General features: G+C 36.4%; 1 protein-coding gene across 1 annotated transcript; it reads left to right on the top strand.

Moving 5' to 3' along the window:
* The first annotated feature begins 5615 nt into the window (after positions 1-5615).
* Ras85D (ras-like protein 1) lies at positions 5616-20442 on the top strand. Its single transcript, XM_067791642.1, has 5 exons — positions 5616-5755; positions 8934-9246; positions 13669-13809; positions 13883-13998; positions 14061-20442. The coding sequence occupies exons 2-5, from the start codon at positions 9108-9110 to the stop codon at positions 14235-14237; spliced, it is 573 nt and encodes a 190-aa protein (XP_067647743.1). The 5' UTR covers positions 5616-5755; positions 8934-9107; the 3' UTR covers positions 14238-20442.
* The last annotated feature ends 1403 nt before the right edge of the window (positions 20443-21845 follow it).

The following is a 21845-nucleotide window of genomic DNA, read 5'->3' as shown; positions in this document are numbered from 1 at the left end:
AATTCTCGTTTATGCTTTGCTTCAGAACACCGTAAATTTTCCATCCCATACTTGTTTTGGTTGCAGCTGGCTCGTCACTCTTGCCTTTCCTAAACTTCATGGGCATCGCTACATGTTTATTGTTCAAACCAATTATCATCTGAGGTACCACATTTTGGTATGACTCCACTGGTAGCCCTCTTAGGTGTTTATATTTATTTGCTAGTTCTGGCATTATCAAAGTTTGTGGAGGAAAATCGAGCTTGTTGACAGTACGTACGTCGCACAATGTATATATTTTATTTTTTGCATAAGCTGAGACCTGCAAACTGATACAAGCCGAATTTTCTTCGATTCGAACAGAACCATCCGTCCAACGCAAACGAAGCTCACTTCTTTACCTTTCAGCTGTAACGTTTTGAGTACGTCTTGCTCGATGATCGTGTGGCCTGACCCATCATCCAAAAGTGCGTAAATATCCGCCGTAGCATGTCTAGAGTGAATGGTAATCGGCAAGATTCGATACAAAACATTTGATGTCTGCTGTATATGAATTCCCACTGCATTTTCCGAAGAGTCTTTGCTTTCTTGCTCTGGCTTATGCAACATAAAATGATGTTTTGCCGTACAATTGTTTTCGCCGCATTCACGTCGTTCCTTGCAAAACTTGGGATCGTGTGCCTTAAGGCACGACCGACATAACTTCATGTGATTTACTATATTCCATTTGTCATTATAGTACATTACCTTAAACTTGCCACAGTTTACGATAAAATGATTTTCATTACACGCCGAGCACTTACGCGAATCTTGCTGACGCTGCTCACTTGCCACGTCACATTTTTCCTCATGAAATCCAACACGATGTGCTTTACGCCTTTCTTCGTGTTGATATCCACCAACGGGTATTGTTATAATATTGGTAGCAGCGTTGGCTCGGGTAGACAACCATTCGCTAAAGATTAACAAATTTATATTTGAATATGCACCTGAATGCATAGCCCAATCTAAGCGCATTTGCGAAGGGAGTTTTTGAATTAAATCTTTTAAAAGCATTGGGTTATTGAAATGTGACGTGAGTCCTGAAGCAACAACCCTACAAAAAATTTGGTCACAAAACCTAATCACGCCCATGCAAATGTGACTATGAATATAACCTATGACCGTAAAATGACGTGGAATAACGAGAGCGTTTTTGCAGGGAATTGTCGCGGTCAAGTTCTTTACTTCAAGTGAAAAGGTTATAAGCGTTTCTAGTTTGTTGACATTTACATCCGCAATTACTCGGACTTTTTCTAAAAGACTATTGATTATATGTTCAGGTCTGCCGAATATTGTTCGTAGTGTTGAAATAACGTCAGGTACTAATGTTGGTATCAACAGTTCGCTCCGCACGTAGTCAAGTGCTTTACCTTTCAAAGCGCGCTGGAGTTGAAATAAGTTTTCATCATCGGAGGAACCACATATGCGAGTCGAATTTTCATAACTACTTATAAACATTGGCCACTCTTCTGGCTTGCCACTAAACTGTGGCAACTCTTTGGTAAGGCCTGTCTTGCTTGTATTTGCATCGTTGTCAAATTGTGGCTCGCGTGCTGCCGCCCTGTACCTTGACGTTTCCCATGAAACTGCCCTGGAAGCCACCATACCCACCACCGTCATGATCTTGCCTGAAAAGGTTATTATTCAAATTATAATTAGTGTCAATATAGGCAGCTATATTTGGCTGTCCCTGAAATGAGATGTTCTTATTGACCGTGGTCAGCTTATGCGTGGATGGTAAACAAAAATTTCTTTGCATGCTTGCATAACCTTGTGCACCCGTGGTCGGCGTATTGACTGTGTCATATACGCCTGTGATTGGCGCATGGAAGTTGCTTTGTGGCCTCATGCCTTCGTACAGTGCACTTGTATTACCTTGTGCGCCCGTGGTCAGCGTATTACCTGTGTCATATACGCTCGTGATTGGCGCATGGAAATTGCTTTGTGCCCTCATGCATTCGTACCGTGCACTTGTGTTACCTTGTGCGCCCGTGGCCAGCGTATTACCTGTGTCATATACGCTCGTGATTGGCGCATGGAAATTGCTTTGTGCCCTCATGCATTCATACCGTGCACTTGTGTTACCTTGAGCGCCCGTGGTCAGCGTATTGACTGTGTCATACACGCTCGTGATTGGCGCGGTGGTAACCTCAGCTGCTCTTATATTTTCGGCACTCTGTCGACATTGCAAGATTTCGTTTTCCTTTTGTAGTTGGCACAATTGCTTTTTCAACTCCATCAACTCATTTCTCAAACTAATTAAATCATCGCATTTACCTGTATTTTCATTTTGCATATTTTCGTTCGTGACCTCAGTACCACCACCTTTCTCTTGCACATTTATGATTGTCTTGTTTGTAGCACACCCATTGCATTCCCAGTCCCTAGATTCAATGCCATCAGACACGTTGGCGCAGATTAAATGGAACCACTTATCGCAGCTATCGCATTGCACCATATCACCTTCCTCGGATGTTTTGCAGACAGGACATTCAGCCTTTTCATCGGATGCTTCGCTCATAGTTCATTAAGTATTCAACAGTATTTCACCAAGAAAGCTGTTCTTACTCGCGGAATTTAATGAAGTTAAGTTTTTTGAAGATTGTTAGAAATAACTCATTTTAACAGCACTGCTGCTTTATACAAATTAAAATATTTTACTTTAATGGTATAAGCAAGCGAAACGCTTCAAAAAACTTAGTTTTATTTCAATTTAAGCACGCGTTCTTGTCAGTTAGAACAATGAAATTTTTAATTCAGAAAATTTTAGATCATACTTGTTACACGCAACAATGTTGCATTATCGATTAACATATCGACTTTGATGGCCTTGCCATAGCGGCATATGGTCAAATACTGTATCTCTATACTGGTCCGTGGGTTTGCAAAATGCAGTAGTAATATCCGATTTTTCTCTATGTATTTAAAACTTGTAAAATATAAAATTGGCTCCAAAGTGCCACTGGTTTTTGGGACAGAATGATACCAACTTCAGATGAAAGATTCACAAGAAATGTAATAAATGAACAATTTTCCATTAAAATTTGTTTCCAGTTTTCAAACTTGAAAACTTTTAAATAGGTTCTTGGTTTCTCTATATACGTTACCAGTACTTCGTCATGAACAGTCGACACGTCCACTGAGGGAATTATCAACGGAAATCCAAGGAAATTTCTGTGCCAATAGATGTTTCTGTTTAGCTTTTAAAAAGATAATTTTTGTGGTGATCCACATGTAAGGCGCGCGTTGACCAGAAAGGGTAACCCGCGCCTTACATATGGATCACCACAAAAATTATCTTTTTAAAAGCTAAACAGAAACATCTATTGGCACAGACATTTCCTTGGATTTCCGTTGATAATTCCCTCAGTGGACGTGTCGACTGTGCATGACGAAATACTGGTAACGTATATAGAGAAACCAAGAACCTATTTAAAAGTTTTCAAGTTTGAAAACTGGAAAAAAATTTTAATGGAAAATTGTTCATTTATTACATTTCTTGTGAGTTTCTTGGCGGGTCGGATTAAAACGATTACATCGGTATGGGAAATTACGACAGCGAATCAGCGGAAGTTAATTTTGAAGAGTTCTTCGAAATTGTTGGGGATTCTGTGTTTGATATGGTACATGAAGCGAACGATGAAAACAATACAACAACTGAAGAAGGCATTGAAAGAGAAATGGACGAAACCTCAGTTTTCTCGGAGACAATATTTGCAGCAAAATATGATATGGGCGGAAATGAAATCCTGTTCACTAAATATTTTGAAATTTTGAAAAAGGTTCGTATGCACGTGACAATTTTTTTTTTTGGGAGTTTAGGGGTTATTTATCTGAAGAGCGACTGTCGCTCGCCCTGAGGGAACGATTTGTCAAGAGCCTGATGGTGCAAAAATTGGTAGCTTATTCACGAATGTTGTGCACATTTACGCACAAGTAATATTGTTTGGTGTACTTCAATAACGTATCCAATATACGAATTTTGTTTTATATTGTTTTCAGCAACTTTTTGTGGCACTGAAATTTTTAAATAATTTTTTGTCTACTGTCAGATTGATAGGGATTTAAAAAGGATACGATAGTATATGGTTACCTGTTGCCAACACTTGCCACCATTTGTACAAAGTACAACAACTTAATTACAACAGATAAACTAACATATTTTTGGCAAATTGTGTCACCCTTGATCGAGGCTATCAGAGAGTGCTTTAAAAACTTATTTGCACTTCAAGAAGACGTTGATGAAGCCATAACTGCATCAGCTTAATGCCCAGACGTAAAACTCCAATGGGTACATGCACTGGATCCTATATATGGAGACGCAAAGGTTTCAGAATTGAGCGAGAGGGTCAGAAGTATTCTTTCGATGGAGTGCCGAAATGAAATTGTCGCAACTAGTTCCTTAAACAATAGACCACAATTTTTCGATTTTGGAAACAGAAGTAATTAAAATTTTAGTTTAATCATACATCACTTTATATATTTTAAGGTTTTCCAAAAATCATAGATGAAGCTGTTGCATCCAAAAGTTTGATAATCAATAAAGCCGAAAATGAATATTCCAATTATATTGCAGATCCCAGCACTAATAAAGGAATGCTTTACAAGTATCCAGAGCTGAAAAAGTGCTATATGAAATTTAATACTCCTTTGCCCTCATCAGCATCAGTAGAGAGATTGTTTTCAGCAGCAACTATATTGAATGTGCCTCGCCGTGGATCCCTTTCTGACGAAAATTTTGAAAAGCTTCTCTTAATGAAAGTTAATTCTTTTTAATATGGTTTTGCTGTTGATATATTCTAAACTTTGTTAATTTTTTATAAGCTTTATAACAACTTTAATGTTATATACCCCTACATTTACCTCAAATTACAATTACATTTGATTACCACGTGAAATATTTGATGACGTGTTTAAATTTCGGGCGATTTTCTCTTTTTTATCATAATTAAATGGTTTTCGGGTAATAGTCTAGTTGAGGGGTCGACGGCTAATACGCTACCAAAAATATCGAGAGAGGTGTCAAACGACGTGTATTAATCTCGAGAACAATAATCCGATGGCGGAAAAGAAAAATTTTATCTCTGTCCGGAGATATTTGCAGTTGAAGTTGGCGATTTTAATGTGGTTGTTGTTGTGTTCGTACCCACAAAAAGAATTGTGCATCACCGTGGCGGTAGCCACGCTTATACCACACACCCGGACTTGGGGTAGCCCAGGGTTTTTTTTATAAGCGCGGCCGAAGGCCGCCAACGCAGAAAGGTGTTCTGCGCAAAAATACTATGGATCCCACCCCCGGTTTCGAAGGAACCCGCGGGTCGTTAACATCTTTTGAACGGGTAAAAAAAGTTAACTTCCGCTTTCGGATTCTTGATCTAGACGTGAATACGCGTCTTTTGATACCTCACTCGAAATTTCGGTGGGTACTGTAAACTGCTCTATTACCGCGCAGTGTAAGCCTGTGTGTTTAAAATTTAGCTGTGCAGCAATTCAGTACTTTTGTTTTTAACATTTCAAAAAATGTGGTGCTAGAAAATTTTTACCATCACCTAAAATGCAGCCCTGAACGCGGAAAAGGCCAAAATGGCGAAGAATTGTGTTCAAAGCGAAACGAAAATACGGGCGGAAAATTTCTTGTTGATCTTTTGATGAATAACGAAAGTTTTATTGTAAAATTGGTCAAATAACTTTACCAAAATCGTTTTGATCGTTAGGTGTGAGTAGCGCAATAAAGGTATGTTTATATATTTACTATTTAAGTGCGAAAAAATCTGCCAACAAAAATGAATTAAGCTGATCGGAAAAAATCGTAGAAGAACAAGAACTAGGGAAGCAAGATGACAATTGTAACTAACAAACTAATAATATATACATTTAATATATATAATTTATACATTTAAAGAAAATGAAATGAAAAATTCCATCGGGTCTAACAAATTAGGAGGCATTTGTGCTGAGAAGAAGATAATAAAATGTATACGGCAAACTGGACTGACAAGAAAGGCGGCGCACCTTAGAACAGAAATTCAACGACCATAGAGTGGGAGAACGGGTGCACGCAAGTATATTGCGATACGTTGGTATGGATATATACCAAGAAGTAAAAGTCTGTTAGCCGGTAATTTTTTACTTTAGCTACCAACTGCTTAAACTCATCAAAAAATTTCGACAGAGTTGTCAAAAAGTGCGCTAGGATAATTAGATTTAGATTACGAGAAGGCCAAGGTGGCACATCGACCAAGCAGAAAAGGTCTCAACCCAAGAAAAAGAGGGAACTGTAGGCTCATGACGAGTAGTCTGATTGGACACTGCCTTCTGACGTTACATGTTTTCAAATTTGGCCTGGTTAGTGATTGTAGATGTAGGAAGAAAAAACGATCGTGCTCGTGCCCTGCGCCCGCCAGGCTAAAACTCCACTATTAGCAGCATGTAGCATTGGACCCAGAAATCTTCTAGTATTTGCCAAGAGAACGGAGTTATTTGATTACACGTGTCCTAGTTTCTGAATGAAATGAAAAACCCTGTTGTTGTTGTTGAAAAACCCTCATTTCGTTCGTTGAACAAACTTCTGTGAGGTCCTCACGGACCGGCCGGTATAACCTGTAGTGATGCTACAATGCCCCGTATAGTACCCAGTGACAGTTTGTAGGTTCTCTCTGCTTAGATTAATGGGTTTGGATGATATTATCGTTGCTGGTAAAAAAGAACAACTTGGCATTAAATCCAATGTCATCTGAACTTTTTTTTTCATATTTACTTCTAGTTTTCTCTGTTATTTCACGGAAGGGTTCTGGTCCATAGAAAGCGGCTAAGCACCCTGCCTGGCTAGGGGGTCTGCCGGTTCATTACCTTACCTCGATACATAAAATTATGAACTTATGCCACTTTCAAAAATAACAGCTCATATATTTACACTTAAATTTTTGAACTACTAAGCGTACAACATAATTTAACATATACTGATGAAATAGTTGCAATTCTAATGTCGTTAAGCGTTATACACCATTGGCAAAGATTCGTATCCGTTTTCTCCACTACAGGGTGTGTATGTGCTATATATACTCTATGATCCAAAAAATTGCATATCGGCGTAATTCACGTTATTTACCGCGTACTAGGCTGTCCGCATTTCCCGCTTCCCACGGAAGCCGGTTCTATGTACCGGAGCTACTCAGTATTTTCCCAAGCAAGGGCTGTAATTTCAGTGTAAACCCATTTAAACTTGTTGCGTTTCTTCCTACCAGAAGTTTTCATAGCAAACAAATTTATCTGTCTTACTGATGAAATAGTAGCAATTCTAATGTCGTTAAGCGTTATACAACATTGCCAAATATTCGTATCCGTTTTCTCCACTACAGGGTGTGTATGTGCTATATATACTCTATGATCCAAAAAATTGCATATCGGCGTAATTCACGTTATTTACCGTGTATTAGGCTGTCCGTATTTCCCGCTTTCCACGGAAGCCGTTTCTATGTACCGGAGCTACTCAGTATTTTCCCAACCAAGGGCTGTAATTTCAGTGTAAACCCATTTAAACTTGTTGCGTTTCTTCTAACCTGAAATTTTCATAGCAAACAAATTTATCTGTCTTGTCTATAATAAATAAATAAAAATAAATAAATCCGGACGAATAGTGGAGACATAAATTATGTTGTCGGGGTTGATGTTCTATAGGTTAAGAGTTTAACCTGTTACAGTATCAAGAAGTTGACGGTTTTTTTGTACGGTGGGGCTTCTTCAGTCAGATGTCTGTTGGGATGCCCACGCGTCTGGGCGCGTAACATGCAAAAGGGTGGCCGATTGTTTTGTCTTAACCCCATTTGCAGCCAGAAAGAACATTAAGGTATTTGTACGGCTCTGGATTTTAGGTACAATTGCGGTTGCATGTAACCTATGACGCATTAATAAGAAATCTATAACGCGCTCACACAAACTTCGATCACAAATTGCCTTATTTTGCTGTCTGCTTCCCCCATATCAGCTCTAGCGCGTACAATGTTCTCATATTACGCTACAGTATAGTAAAAACACTTACGCTTTCATTCTCTATTACTCCATACAGCACACCAATACTCCACGCTACGCCTGTACTTACATTTAACCCATATCCCTCATATAGCACACCACTTACAAAGACTACGCTAACGTGCACCAGGGGGTTAGGGGCTTAGAATATACGCACGGTAGGTATGTCTGTCGTAAGAGGCGACTAAAATACCAAACTGATTCAAGGGGCTGTGCAGCTAAATTCTCAAACGGGTTGCCAGCGCAATATATAGCTTCTCCACCCCAATTGTCAACCTCACCGAGGCTCTAGAGACCCCAAACTCCTGATGGATCTGGGGGTGGGAGGGCGGTATGGCCTAGAAGGTTGCATGTGGTCATACCAAATCGTTGCCGAGATGGTCCTGCTAGTACCTTTATGGTGCTTGTTACCGGAACGTACCGGATCTGCATCCGGCAAAGGACCATAAACATCGATAACACTCCCCAAGGCCTTCGGGGATGGTCCATATCACTACAACAACTACGCTAACGCTTACACTTTACACCTTACGCTTTCGTTTGCAAAATTCACCCATAATGTGAGCAAAGGTGTTTACACAAAAAAAAACTTAAAATGATGAAAATATCGTGTACGCGGACTTATGCTACTGGGTATATACACACATAAGTATGTATATTTGGGCGTATGTGCAAGCTGATGATTGAAAAGTGCATTATGATTTTATTATTTCACATGAATTTGGGACATATACATATATGAGTCGCGTATAAGAAAAAAACAACCAAAAGTCTGTCTTCATATTTCAATTAAATGTAATAAGTATTTGCACAACTGCAATTGCACGTATTATTTAATATTAACATATATGTATGTAGATTTATTTTATAATTTTTATCTGCAGGTTTTGCTCTTACAATAAAATACTGGGTTGGTTAAAAATACACAAAAAGCGGCAATAAAAACAAAACAAAAAACACAAAAGCGAGTTCTACAACTCCCTGCTGGCAACTGCAGCTTTTGAATCACAACTATCAAATTTTCGCTCCGCAGAAATAACAAAAGCAAAACACAAAATATGACGGAATACAAATTGGTAGTCGTGGGAGCTGGAGGTGTTGGTAAATCGGCGCTTACAATTCAATTAATACAAAATCACTTTGTAGATGAATATGATCCAACTATAGAAGATTCCTACAGGAAGCAGGTGGTTATAGGTAAGTAAAATTATAAGAAGCACCACTACAGACAGCATTCAACAAGAGTTGCCTCATATTTGAAGGCTTTAAAAAAATCATTTGGTGAACTTTTTTTATGAGGAATATCACGTATACGCGTTTTAAAAAATTTGCAAAAGGGGTCAACTGCGTATACGCTTCTAAAATTATCAGGAGGGATGCAAATCGACCCGCCTTGACCTCAGTACATATTAATAATCCGAAGGCGGAAAAGAGTTTTTTGAGAATGACACCGCGCTCCTCTCAAATTGTGGAATCCATAGTATTTTTGCGCAAAACTGAATTATTATGGTTAAAGCTCCCACGTTCTTGTTGTTGTATTAACGTTAAGACACTCCGAAGGTTTTGGGGAGTGTTATCGATGTTGATGGTCCTTTGCTGGATAATCTAGCCCCACTATCTCTAACACCTTGAATCTCTACTGCTCCCATGATAGTCGTATCTAAAATTAGAGGATATGAACAGCGAAACTAACAATAAATATTGATACTCACCGCTTGCACAATTAAGGAATGTGATACAACCTTTTTAAAGTCATTAGCTTAACGCTTTGGCATTTACGACCTAAATTGTCTATTATCAGTCACAACAAGTATCCGCTGTCTTATCATTTATTTTTAACCTAACCTAAAGCAGTTTCAAATATTTAAAATGGGAGAGGTGAGCACTTGCCCATTTTTATGTACTAAACAGGGGTTCACTGAGTGGTTAACATGGCTCAATTATATGGTTGGCTCAACTCATCAGCTGATTTTATTTATTTCATTGCATGGTCGATGCAAGGCGAATTCAGTAGAGGTGGTGTTATCCCAACAGCTGATTGCTCCTTGATAATTTTCCATACAAAGCCTTGTACAACAAAATGTCAGTTAATCGAAATCTATGAAAATTTTCCTTTGACTTGACATTCTTCTGCACGGCGAATTGGTTGAATTCGCTTTGCCACCACCTGGTATGGATTCGCCTTGGGTCGATGGGATGGTCAAAAAGAGATGGCAAACTCAAAATGAAACCAACACATTGGCAAGACGAATCCATACCAGGTGGTGGCAAAGCGAATTCAACCAATTCGCCGTGCAGAAGAATGTCAAGTCAAAGGAAAATTTTCATAGATTTCGATTAACTGACATTTTGTTGTACAAGGCTTTGTATGGAAAATTATCAAGAAGAAGCAATCAGCTGTTGGGATAACACCACCTCTACTGAATTCGCCTTTCCTTTTCTCTTTTCTTTCTTTTTCCATTGCGTTAATTTCATTTAATTTGCCTTCATGGCCTTTTATTTTACTTTCAATTCCGTTCTTTCACACCCCTTTCTTTTCTTTCCTTTCCTTTTCTTTCCTTTTCTTTCCTTTTCTTTCCTTTTCTTTCTTTTCTCTCCTTTCCATTCCATACTTTTCCTATTATTTCCTTTCTCTTCTTTTGACTTCCTTTGCTTTCCTTTCTTTTCCTTTCCTTTATTTTCTTGCATTTCACTTTCTGACTCCTATTTTTTTTTATTGATTTTAATTTTTATTTAATTCATTAAACTTTCTTTATCATTTAATTTTACTTTTGAGATTAAATCATCAACACTCCTTGAGTGCGTAGAGAGGTTAAACAGTCTAGGGGCCAATAACACCATCCGTTTAGCCTGGGTATCTGGACACAGAGGAGTGGATGGTAACGAGTAAGTGAACGATCTTGCCAGATTGGCGGCGGCCGAAAAGCCAATAGGACCCGAGCCAATCATGCCGATAGGATCACACACAATAAGGGCCGAGTTCAGGCAAAAAGAGGCGTGTTTCAGAGAACAAGACTGGCGCGAAAGTCCGAGACTTCGGCAAGCAAAGGCACTAAAAGGAGCGTACAACTCAAAGCGATATAAAGCCATGAGTAACCTCCCAAAAAGCAAACTTAGAATTTTAAAAGGCATACTCACAGGTAAATCGTCTAGTAGCCTCTGTCGATTCTGTCTCGAAGATGAAACTGTAGAACACATCCTGATGGAATGCGATGCAGTCGCGAGAGGAAAACTTAGGATAACCAAAATTAGAAAGTAGTCACATACAGGCCCCTATTATGAGCATTATTCGATCTTCGCTGGCTATCGAACATCGAAAATCGAATTTGAAATTGGTATTATGACAACTCATCTCTGTCGAAATTTTCGTTGTGTATCTAATTTTCAAGCGAATAGAAATTTGTAGTCGATGCTGTATCGAATAGAAAAAGAATTGTTTAAAATGTAAGTTTTTTGTATTTATGTTCTACTTTTTTACTACCTACTAGTAATTTTAAACTATTTGAATTAATTTTATATAGGTCCAAGGTCGTGAGTACAAAGCAACAGCTTGAAAGACTGGTTTCAATTATGGAACAAAATCCCCATATAGCAAAGGAACTTGCACATTACAGAAATACAACTTTGCTTGATGCAGCTCAGCCTCCTCGTAATTCAATTTTATTCATCTTTCACAAATAAAATTTTCCAAGACATTCAACACCTTTGATAGCACCACAGACACAGTCGGCTGGGCAAGTCCGAGTGCATTTTCGTTTCCAACGCTCAGTTGGAGAACTGTTGCCAAAATTAAAAAATATTAGGAATAGACTCGGCTCTTGTGCATTCCTGCAGCAGTTCATCTGTACTGGACAACAAGTCCATCAACGCTTCTTTGTACAGTCTGAAATTTTGAATAAATCTATAAACAAAACTTATAATTTCAACAATTTAACAACTTATTTAGAAAGCTACACTTACGTGGTGGAATTCACTTCCAAAGGATTTGAACCATCTTACCCGTCTCCTACTTCTGGCTAGCTCCAGTAAGCTTTCCTCTTCATCTGACGAATCATCAAACCACAATTCCGTTGTAGTCATACTTTTATTTTTAATATTTGCATTTAATAACTAGTTCTGCTTTTCTTTATTTATTCTATTTTATTTGACTGAGTATTGGAAATGTGCTATTGTGAACTTTTGAATTTATCGAAATTCACAATAATGCTTGCCTTCATCGAACGCGCGTCGTAATACCGAATGAAAATTCGTTCGATCAGCTCTTTCGACCACAGTCGAAGATCGAATTTGTCTCATAATAGGGGCCACACTCCTGGAAGCCGAGAACCATTCTGGATTTTCTCAGGGAACTCTGTTTGGACGAGGTTTTGTGAAGAGAATGAGGACACAATAGACCAATAGATCGCAGTGCTTAACCACACAACATATCTATCTATCATCTTCATTTTATTTTATTTTATTGCATTTTATTATATTCAATTTTTTAAAATAATAATAATCCCAATCCGTTGGGAGAAATCAAAAGGAGACAGTAGTTGCATATGATCCATCAAACAGGAAAGGCGTGTACAAAAGCGCAGGGCTGCATGTGCATAGCCTATCTCTTCAGAGATACTGGCTCATATCTCTGAAGAGAGAAGACTTAAGGCTCACGATGGGCATACTAACTGGACACTGCCTTCTGGCGTCATAAGTTAGGGCTTGTCAGTAACAGCAGGTGTAGGAAGTGAGCTGCAAGAAGAAACGGTTGAGCACGTCCTGTTTTCGTGTCCTGCGCTCACCAGGTCATGGCCCCACCTATAAGGGGCGGAAGAGTTGCCAAATCTCGAGGCAGCTATTAAGCAAGGTCCTAGAAAATTTCTGGTATTTGCCAAGAGGACGGAGTTATTCTATTACACAAGTCTTGACACCTGATTGGGGTTCCAATTTTACCACGAATAAGGGGTGTGATGAAACTTTCAACTATCCTTCAACGAAGATTCGGATAACAATTTGGAAAAGGACAACCACAAGGGACAATTTTACTGTCAACCTATAGATCATAAGTGAACTCTGTTGTTGTTTTTGTTGTTGTAGCGATAATGTTGCTCCCCGAAGGCTTTGGGAAGTGTCATCGATGTCCTTTGCCGGATACTAATCCGGTACGCTCCGGTACCATAGCACCATTAAGGTGCTCGCCTGACCATCTCGGGAATGATTTATGTGGCCACATTAAACCTTTAGGCCATTCCCTCCCTCCCTACCCCCAAATACCATGAGAAGCTTGGGGTCGCCAGACCCTCGTCTGTTAGTGAAACAGGATTCGCCGCGGATAGGTGAGGTTGACAATTGGTTTTGGAGAAGCTATATATTGCGCTGGCAACCTGAACTGACTTTAGTCGCCTCTTACGACAGGCATACCTACCGCGGGTATATTCTGATCCCCTAACCCGCTGGGGCATAAGTGAACTCTCCTCGCATACTATTCCAAACCGAATCTAGTGTGCTTATCTTACATTTTCCTACAGATTACCGGCATCCGCTGGATTAATCTGCTTCTATCAAATGTCGCAAATTAGCATCAATCGAAGTTGCTCCAAACACGTTTAAAATTATATCATTTTTTCTTCACATTTGCAGATGGGGAAACGTGCCTATTGGATATTTTAGATACTGCTGGCCAAGAAGAATACTCTGCCATGCGTGATCAGTATATGCGCACTGGTGAGGGATTCCTGCTTGTGTTTGCGGTCAACAGTGCGAAATCATTTGAAGATATTGGTGAGTATACAAAGCAATAATGCAGTAGATTTATTTTGTAAGCGCATTTTCAATGATTTCACTGCCTTTTTAGGAACTTATCGAGAACAAATAAAGCGTGTAAAAGACGCCGAAGAGGTACCAATGGTGCTAGTGGGTAACAAATGTGATCTACAAGCCTGGGCAGTAAATATGAGCCAAGCTAGAGAGGTAAGCATAGGGCACAATTTATTAGACTCAAACAAAAAAAAAAAAACAATTAAATACTTCAGGTGGCTAAACAATACGGCATTCCATTCGTTGAAACATCCGCCAAAACGCGAATGGGTGTTGATGATGCATTTTACACATTGGTGCGTGAAATACGCAAAGACAAAGAGCATAGAGGGAAGAAGGGTCGCAAACATCACAAACTACCACACCATAAATTCAAATGTGAGCTAATTTAAATGAACAAGCAAATTGTCTGGCAAAGTCGCGTTGTCTACGCATTTGGATAAACCAAAACATCATCATAACGACAACAACAACCAAAATGACACAACGAAAAAAAAAAAACCAACAAACTAACAGACATTCGATCGGATAGCCTGTGATGAAGAGATGGCTTCATGACCAACAAACATTATAAACAAATGTAAAGCGACTGTTGAGAGAAACCGGAAATAATACAACACATTAACTACATATTTTTTCACATAAAAAAAAAAAACAAAAAAAAAAAAATTAAATAGTTTCATGGTATACGTACACGCATAAAACGTGCAAAAATTTAAACACAACAATACACGCATAAATCATTACGCACACACGGAGGTACACAAAAATTAAAAAAGAAACAGAAAAAAGTGATAAAAAAGGCAAAAAGAAACTCAAAAGAATAATATGTATATTATGTTATTATAAAAATAACAATAATAATTTTATGATTGAAGGAAACACATTTGTATGGCACATTTATCAGTTACTTCTAAAACATTCAATGTAAGAATTCGAAATTAAACTTAAAGTCTGAATTATGCCTACTTCACGAAATAGAACATAACTAGAGAGATAACAGTATTTCATTGTGCTACGCAAAGCAAAATCTCGAACTATAATCAACATAAATTAGTTCTCAAGTTATGTTATCTTATGCTTAAAACAAAACTCCACATTAGGTGGTTTGAGTTTGTCTGTATTTCAGAGCTATGTAAATAAAATAGCTGGCAAAGCTTAAAGCCCAAATAGCTTGGTGTGGAGCTATTTAATACTTGATCAACAGTATATAGAAGATAGATTAAAAAGAAACGCCAGTTTGTTACTTTGGCCGATTTCTCGATGTTTTCCATTAGGTAGTCGCTGTTTTTTTGTGAGTAACATGCATAAAAATTCCTTCTGTAAATTTTCTCGACATTTTTTTTAAATCACAATTGCACAGGTAGGTGCGTTCAACGCAATCTTATGGCCCAAACACAATGAAGTCTGAAGTTCCTTCATATTTACAAACGCAACATCTTGCGTAATTGTGGCGATGTTACTGTCATGCATAAGATTGCGTTGAGCGTACAGCACTATCAATATATGGGAGACAACCAAAACTCCATCATAATAACCATACGGCATAAATTGTTGCTTTACAGCGAGTTACTCCCCGCTCGTAGCAAATTGGTGGCTCTAATTTAAATATATTCTCTTTGATTAGTAAGAAATTCTAGATTTTTATTTGTATGTATGGGCGTACTAAACTCGCATGCATACATATATATTGTCACATTAATACTACGCACATTTACTATTGCATATATATAAGTTTTTTAATCAGTTATTTTAAACATGATGTTAATGACTTAAAAACATATTTTTATATACGAGTAGTATGACTATTTTTAATACTAGTTTGTGTGCCACTTGCATTTTCGATAGGTACTATGTTTACGAATATGTAAAATACATACTAAAATAAGTGCTTAAAGTTTTATGTTGCTAATGTTCAATGTAACGATGTGTAGTAAATACATATTCATACCATAAATATTTGCGTAAGTCTGTAAAAAAAAATAAAAAGTCTGGTTATATATAGGCTCAAGTCAGAAACGATATTTAATTTTAATAATCCGATCCGATGACGTTGTAATCGGGGATCGCAATTGCGTTGCGTAATAATTTAATAATACAAATTTAACTCATATTCGAATTTTTTTAAAACATTCTATGGTGCATATTCGAAAACAGAGTTGAAAACTTGAACAAAGAAGCTACTAAGTAAAAAGAGAGTTCGCGCATTTTTTAATTGATGTACGTAATAGTGTCCTGGGTATCAAATTCAAATTCTTCAGTGTTCTGGTTTAATGTGCGCATTAAATTTGCAAATCAAGAAATCCCAAAATCGATGTTAAGGCTTTTTTAACAATAGCAACTAGTTAACAACAGCTACATCAACAACAACAGCAACTAGTTAATGTTTTCCGAAATACAAAATATTGCTTATGCTATATTTAATATTTTTTTTTTTGTAATTTGCCCTAGAAGAATGAATGAGGTCACATTAAATCATTGCAATAAATAAATATGGTCGAGCGTGTACATTAATGGTGCTGCTTATCGTACGTACCGTATCTATTCCGAATTCAATCCAATTCGTCTGGCAGCAGAATGTAGAGTCGATTAACTGACATATTGTTGTAAAAGACGTTGTGTAGAAAATAATCAAGAAGAAGCAATCAGCTGATGTTATAACACCACCTGGTAGTTATAGTGTTAACTATTATAATAAAATATTATACTTTGTTCTTTATACTTTCATTTTTAAATATTTTTTTTTTAATTGAGTTGTATATTGAAAATTAAAATTTTTAAATAGTTAAAAAAGAGAAAATTCTAATTAGTTTATAAATATTAAAAACATCAAATCAATATTAATAAATTAAAAAAAAATAAAAATATTTTATTAAACCTAGTTAACTAAATCAAAGAAACTGTCGAAAATTTTAAATAAATGGCGCTATTGAAATTCTTGTGCATGTAATATATCTGTGCTTGTGTTCCTTATACATTTGTAGACCGCAAGCAGTGCAAGTAATAAGTATGCTTAGAAGTGCGCTACTCCTTTAGGAAGGTAGGTGAAATGGCTGCGACCCTGGTCGCCCAAGTAGCTATTTAAAGCCGTTTTGATGCCATGTAACTCGTCTAAAACCTACGGAATGTTACGTTCAATGTACTACAACCAGCCAGAGTTGTTGATAAAATTAAGGATATTCGGGATTGCTATCACAAATAAACCTCTGAGGTCTTCTAGAAACGGGATTCCAAGGAACCTTAGTCGGGCTCTAGAGCCGAGAATTTACACATAAAGTGTTCTACTGTCTCCCTGGCATTTTGATCTTTGCAGCTTCTGAAGTAATCGTTATACGGAATGCCCATCTTTTCCGCATGCGTACCTACTGCTCAAGACCGGTGCAGACTGCTATCAGTTTGCGTGTGTTGGCCCTGGGTTTGTTCAGAAGACTTCTCGTCCTCTTTCCATCATAGTTTGGCCAAATGAATTTTTTAAATGTTTACAAATTCAAGAAAAATATTTATGTATTCAACATTAAACAATCATTATTCCAACTATACAAAGGCAAAACAAATTGTTCATTAGAAAATAATGAAAAGAAACTTAAATATACATCAATTAATAAAAATTGCATATAACAGTCGCTGTAAATTGTATATACGAAACATAAAAACGAAAAAAAATAAGTGCCGAAAATCTAATAAAAAACATAAAAGTGCTAATAACAAAAATTTACTAGTGGACATGCTCTGAATTCTATGCAACATAAAACCAGGGATGCACCTTAACGTTAAGCTAATCGTTTATCAAAAAATTTCCACCGTTTCCGTTGAAACACTTCGAAATATTATCGATAAAGAAATTATCAAGATAAATTGTATCTCGTTTTTAACCGAAACGAAAAGCTTTCGTTGACGTTAGAAACGTTAACAAAAACGTGAAATTTTATGTTTGAATTGTGCTGGCAATGCTATATGAAGCCGTAAGGTGGTAACAACGAGCGCACATACACACACAAACTCCATGTAATTTGTTTGTGTAATTCGTTGGTGGTAATGTCAAAAATACTCTGAGAAATGTTCGTACTGTCAAAATTCATGAGAAAAGTTGCAATCAGCTTGGATAATGCTTTCACCTTTAATGACTCCGCCATCAATCAGCTTTGCCAGCATAGTTTGAAATTAATAATCAACATAAACGATTTAATTTCGTTTTGATATGGCAGAAAACGAAACGAAATCATTTCGTTAATTTGACGTTCTTAACGTTAATAAACGAAACGAAATGACTTTGTTTCGTTTATTAACGTTAATTATCGTAACGAAATGATATCGGTTCGTTGGTTAAGCATGCCTGCATAAAACTATAAATACAAAATAAAATTTGTCTACGATTTATTAATTAATAAAGACCTCTAAAAGTGTGTGACTTTAATTTGTGTAATTTCCAAAAAAAAAAAAAAAACAAAAAAAATTGAGAAATTTTTTCGAAATTTCTTTACAAATTTATGTTTCAAAAAGCAGCATTCGACAACCCACAAGAAAGGATTTAAAATGAAGGCATCACGTTGACAGATATATATAAAGAAAAGACAGATAGACATAAAGAAAACAACAAAGCCATTGCATAAACAGCAACAACGATGTATTTAATTGTTATCACGTCAAAAAAGCGCGTTTGATTCGCTTAAAATCTTACAATCAACTATTTATTAATTTTACTATTTTTTTTATTAAATTTAATTTTATGTAACTGAATTGATGTTTTTAATATTTATAAACTAATTAGAATTTTCTTTTTTTTTTTAAGTATTTAAAAATTTTCATTTTCAAAATGCAACTCCATTAAAAAAAATATTTAAAAATTAAAGTATAAAGAACAAAGTATAATATCATATATATTATTTCTAATTGCTGTTTTTATGTACGGGTCCCTTTTTCGCTCTTATTTGGAATCCAAATCTATAAATAAGGTTTTCGTTGTAAAGATGGAGAGTCGGGCTATTAACGAGCTTTAGACAATTTTATCGTAATGCTTTTATTTAGCTATATTTTATTAAAATAGTTTGTTAAAAATAAACGATTGTGGGCACACAAAGAAATCTATGACATTATTGTGATTATTTGCGCTTGTGATTATTTGCGCTGCATTACCGACAGTTGCTACCATACGCCAGCTGTAAGTTTTAATTGATTGATAGAACAGCTGATTTCTGTTGATAATTGATAAGAGACTTTTATATTGGTTGCGCAAGATGCGCACGGGTTCGGCTCGTTTTATTATAATAGTTAACACTATAGTAGTGAAATCGCCTTGGGTCATTATATTCAATTATTAAATTGTTGGTGCTTAGAATGAAATTTAGTGTGCAAATTTTTTTCTACAAATTTATGAAAAAATATAAATTAGACCACCGTATCAAAAGAAAAACATTTTACGATAAAACCTAAAAGAAAAAATATGTTCTGCCTTTTTGAAAAAGATATTGTCACCTTGCATCGTTTACGACCTAAAATAAACGATAAGGTGAGGGAGATGGTTCATGTCGCGAGAAGTGTCCACATGAGTGACATATTAGATATGTCGAGATTTAAGAGCCAATTAATGGTGACTTATAACCATAAAACCAAACCAGATAAAACAGCTGATCGAACCTACCTTATGGAAATCAATGTAATCGATTAATGGTGCCATACCATAACCATACCATAGCCAACCAATTGGTTTTTGGTTTCTCGCCATATCCATAACCTAAAAATATTTGAGTTGGTGAATTTAATAACTTTTTGTAGATTTTATTCATTGTTTTGGAGAGACTTATTTTTTGTTGAATATGTTTGTAATTTTTTGCGTTTTCTTCATTTTTATGAAATTTTTACGATTTTTAGGTTATGGCACCATTAATCGAACACAATGGAGATTGTTATGGATATGGGTATGGCTATGACTATGGCGTTAGGGTTAAGGAAGTTTTTAGTCTGGAATGGTAATCACGTTGACGTTGTGCCAGAGCGCTACCGATCGTGATTATTGCTATAACGAAAATGTGATGAAAAATATGAAAAGGTGGCCCGGCCCATTGAATTTCCAACACTTATTTTTTCGAAACGGCCTTTCAAAGATACAGACGTCATTGAGCGTACTTATATGTTAATACAGTTTAATGCGATACATTTTCATTACAATTTAAAAAATACAAAAATGTGGCAAGAATAAGATTGCAAATTTCGCAATACCACTACCATGAACCGTTTTATTGTTAAATGATTTAAGCATATTGAAATCTTATTTTTTTTTTTCATTAATTGTGTAAGAATATCAAATGATCAAAGAAATTAAAAAACTAGATAATCTTTTATATAATATATATATATATATATTTTTTTTTTTTTTGATAATTTTAAAATGTTTTATGTTGTTCCTTTTTAAGATTGTAATTGCATATACTACATATGTGTGTATGTGATATGTAGCGTCTATCGTTTTACCATTTTATTATTTTTAATATCATACAATGCTTTTTTATAAAAATATGTACGTACGAAAATAGTTTAAAAACATAAAAAAAAATACAAAATTACATATAAATAAAAATAAATAAATAAAACTATAAAAAATGTATACTGGAACTTAATAATTATATCGCTAATAACGTTGTAAGTGAAAAAATTAAAAGTGGGTTTTCAAATAAGCAAACGTCAAATGAAAAAATCTACAATTTGTGATTTCCATTCCAGTATACGCTGATACGGTGTAGCCGAAAACAAATGCGTGTGGCTCGACGAAACCTGACTACTCATACATGAGTGTTACCGTCCTGAGAAAAATGATTTCTGTGGCATTAACGAGCTATATAAATTCTAAATAGTGTAACGAATTCTGGGGATTTCTGGTATTTATGCACCTTCTGCTAACGTTCGAATTGCTAAACTGTTGAATAAATCACTCCAATATTCAGTATTGCAAACTGTCTTTATTTAGATTACTTTGTGAGTAGTACTTCACAATTATTCTTCACAACCAATAGCGTGTTTAAATCAAAACTGATTAGTCATTCCTCTTGCCCTGCTTTTATACTCTCTGTTGCCTCATCCGCATATTACTCCAAAGGTCTAGACGCATGGTTAGCACCAATTCTACGATAAACGAACATGTTCTATCCATTAAAAAAAACACAGTAAAAGCGAAAAATTTAATAGGAAAATTGACACCATAAAAGTTGGTCTGGCCCCAAAAATTGCGGTCAACCTGTTCAAGACATATGTTAGGTCGAAAGCGGATTATGTTAACACTACTTTTGCAAATGTCCCAAAAGGATACGGGAAGAAAATTATTACTACAATGAACGATACCCTAAGACGCTGCCTAGGGGTTGCTCCTAACACACCCACGTATGCGAGATACGCACTTGCGTGTGAGCTACCACCACTATCAAGAGCGGTGTGGCTCACAACCAAGGAACTAACAAAACAATGGTTTCTTAACCCAGGGTTAAAAGAGTCGTTGATGATAGGAAGCATGGTTAAATCTAGCTACAATCACGTATACTCTCAATTTAAGCACATATTTGATAGGATCAACACAAACATAGGGTTTCAGAGGCACGGCAAGTTAGAATTAATAAAATCGGAGCTAAGTGGAGCAAAATGCAAATATAATCCAGATCAATTAAAAGCAATATTTTATGAGAAGTACGACTACCTCAGAAGTGAAGGCATCTGTGGGTTAGCTACAGATGCCTCTGTTAATGTGAGCAGAAGAGGATGTGCGGTGTATAGTATTGAGAGTAGGGTGTCATATTTGTTCAACATAAGTGAGGTAGTATCATCAACTTTCGGAGAGCTTATTGCGATAAATGAAGCCATCCAGCTAGCAATAAAAAACAAGCAAAGAAAAGTGGTAATCTTCACGGACAGTTTAGGCGCTATCAACAATCTCGACAAAGGTGAAACAAGTAACCATGTAGTAGCGGAAATACACAATAAAACAAGTAAATCTGAAATTAAAAAAATAGTAGTGG

Source organism: Eurosta solidaginis, chromosome 1, assembly GCF_040869045.1.
Source record: "Eurosta solidaginis isolate ZX-2024a chromosome 1, ASM4086904v1, whole genome shotgun sequence".
In the NCBI taxonomy this organism is placed as follows: domain Eukaryota; kingdom Metazoa; phylum Arthropoda; class Insecta; order Diptera; family Tephritidae; genus Eurosta; species Eurosta solidaginis.
The sequence above is the reverse complement of the archived record's forward strand: the minus strand, read 5'-3'. Positions and strand labels throughout refer to the sequence as shown.

Bases quoted from the DNA above. Each gene is read 5' to 3' on its own strand.
- Ras85D (XM_067791642.1), top strand. From the start codon at position 9,108: ATGACGGAATACAAATTGGTAGTCGTGGGAGCTGGAGGTGTTGGTAAA. The intron at 9,247-13,668 runs GTAAGTAAAATT...TCACATTTGCAG, and splicing joins CAGGAAGCAGGTGGTTATAG to ATGGGGAAACGTGCCTATTG. The intron at 13,999-14,060 runs GTAAGCATAGGG...TAAATACTTCAG, and splicing joins ATATGAGCCAAGCTAGAGAG to GTGGCTAAACAATACGGCAT.